At 43.6% G+C, this 2489-nt stretch overlaps 1 protein-coding gene across 1 annotated transcript in view; it reads right to left on the minus strand.

Annotated features, from left to right (window-relative positions):
* SARC_03505 (hypothetical protein) overlaps positions 1-2304 on the minus strand; it is a gene marked incomplete at its 5' end in the record, with an annotated part of 3744 nt that extends 1440 nt beyond the window's left edge. The window contains 4 exons of the mRNA XM_014302706.1: positions 1-467; positions 1223-1403; positions 1547-1878; positions 2290-2304. The exon at positions 1-467 is cut by the window's left edge and continues 1440 nt beyond it. Of these exons, the coding sequence (XP_014158181.1) occupies positions 237-467; positions 1223-1403; positions 1547-1878; positions 2290-2304 (759 nt within the window). The 3' untranslated portion in view covers positions 1-236. The remainder of the gene's footprint in view (positions 468-1222; positions 1404-1546; positions 1879-2289) is intronic.
* Between the last annotated feature and the right edge of the window lie 185 nt (positions 2305-2489).

The raw sequence follows: 2489 nt of genomic DNA on the forward strand, positions 1-2489 counted from the left end.
GCGGAAATAAAATTTCGTTTGCGCCGTAGGTGTCCTGTCCTCAATGACAGGTGACCTGGCTTGAGTGGCTCACGCCAGGTCTTACAGAGAAACCCGTCGGAGCCAAACCTCTAAATCCTCTCATTTGTGTATGATGTACACACCAAATGGGTCTTTCTCCTTCATAAAGAACTGACTGTTCTACGGAAAACCAACTAAACCTTAAACCCTAAAACCCCTACAAACCCTTAAACCTCTCATTTGTGTATGATGTACACACCGAGAGGATCTTTCTCTTTCATAAAGAACCGGCTGTTCCACGGGAAACCAGAGAAGATCCGCGTCTCAAAACTCCGATGCAAGACGAAGTTATACACCGGCATGTTACAGTTGAACTTGATGGGACAAAGGGATAGATAATACGTCATCTCACCCAAAAACTCGATCATGGTATCAGTGTACCCACCCACCACGCCGGCGTTGTATACCTGACATGCACAGTGATAAAGTCAGTAGCAAGTTGAGAATCAGTGTCAGGAGTAATGTGAATGATCTAGCTGCTCCGAAGGAATTAATTTCTAGAACTGATATCTGCACTTGGAAAGACAAATGGTCTCACTGTAGAAATTCATGCAGAATACGTTCAAAATTTCTACCTTTATGCCTGATTGGCAAGCCTGTGTGCTACACTATACCAGAAGTTCTAGCCGTCATGCTCGTTTGAGATGGTGGGTATGCCCAGCTACTATACGCAAATATCATACTTAGCTGTATGGCTCTATTCCTCTGCTTTGCGTTGACGTACAAGTTTAGAAACAGCGTAGAAGCGACCTAAACGGTGCATATGTTTTGTATTGTTTAACACTCAAACTGAGCTGGCTACCATGACATTGCTGCATTTGCACATAAAAGTACCGAACTCTGAGAGGGGCCCAACAACACAACAGAACATCTCAGACAGCGCAGTTCAAACGAAGGGGGCAAGAATAAATGTGCATATGTCAACGCACATTTATCGGTCTCTGGGCTTAAGTGCACAGGTAAATTCGCACGCAAACTGCAGTAAATTTGTACATCAACACCCGGAATACAGAAAATGGTCTATACATGAACACATATGCACATACACATGCACACCACATACCTTAACCTCTTATCATTTTTGCCTTCTTTTTTGTCAAGGCTCTTGAACAGCACACAACCACATGCACGTATATAGACATACAGTGAAATTCACACACACCTGTGATTTCTTCTTGATCAGCCGGTGCTCTTCTTTGTCAAAACCCTTGACAAAGCACACACGTTCGCGCGGGGTAAGCCAACCATTGTCTTCCATTTTGTTGCCATAGTCGCGTCCGGCGTAGATGTAGTCGCCCGTCAGCATCATGAACTCAAACGGATCGTTCTGGATAACCACATCACTGTGTACAGAGTGTATTTCGCGCACAGACAAGTTTAGTAACCACACAAGCTTCCTTTGGATTGCTTTGAAGCCAAGGAGCATGCTATAACAGCGTACGCCAACGTTAAGAACGAAATTTGCGCGCTGCAGTGCATACAGTACCTGATGTCAGTCATAACCACCGCAGTGATCTCCGGGTGCTCGCTGAGGTACTTGTAGTAGAAGAAGAACCTCTCGTCATTCGTCGATCTCTCTCCCAAAGCCACGTGATGAAAAGTGATCTTCATAGTGCTATACTTCCGCAGAAACTCACTGCTCAATCCGTCATGGAAGATCACCGCGTACAGGTCCTTCTCCACTACACTGAGATACCACTTCTCAATGTACTTGAAGTTATCGTCGGCCAAAAACTGCCCTCGTTGCGGGTCGACTTTCTTGTTGAAGTAGCACGAGAAAACAACGGCCCTTCCTGCACCCCCGCCTCTGTTAAACCACTGTATAGCGAGAGTGAACGCGACTAAATTGAGCGTTTGGAGCAGGTTTGCATACTCAGATACTCATGTAGGCCATGTATGCCTCCAGACGGACGATAGACACACGATGCCAGTGGCACTTAACGACAAAGAAAAACTAGAGAATGTGTGTATACTCATGCATCTCATAACGAGTCCACCTACTTCCACGATCAAAACCGACTGCACAATTGTTCTTGAGTGAATAGTAAGTTGACATGCAGGTCAAAAGAAGAAACATCATGGTGCGGCGAAATTCGACTACGAGTATACGACAGTATACATTTACTTATACCTCGTTATTTACAGAAGTAGTGTATAAAATATTGAAACCGTACTATCTTTCTAAACAAAACAGACAAATGAGTTATTGAATTATTCATTATCCATTACTGCATCCGCACGCATTGATAGACACAATGAACCAGAATATCGTTTCTAAACTGATAATTTCAGCGATTGAAACTAATCTGTTCAAAACAAATATAACACATACATAGATATATATATATATATGTGTGTGTGTGTATGTGTGTGTGTGTGTATGTGTGTGTGTGTGTGTGTGTGTGTGTGTGTGTGTGTGTGTGTGTGTG

Source organism: Sphaeroforma arctica (genome assembly GCF_001186125.1).
Source record: "Sphaeroforma arctica JP610 unplaced genomic scaffold supercont1.179, whole genome shotgun sequence".
In the NCBI taxonomy this organism is placed as follows: Eukaryota; class Ichthyosporea; order Ichthyophonida; genus Sphaeroforma; species Sphaeroforma arctica.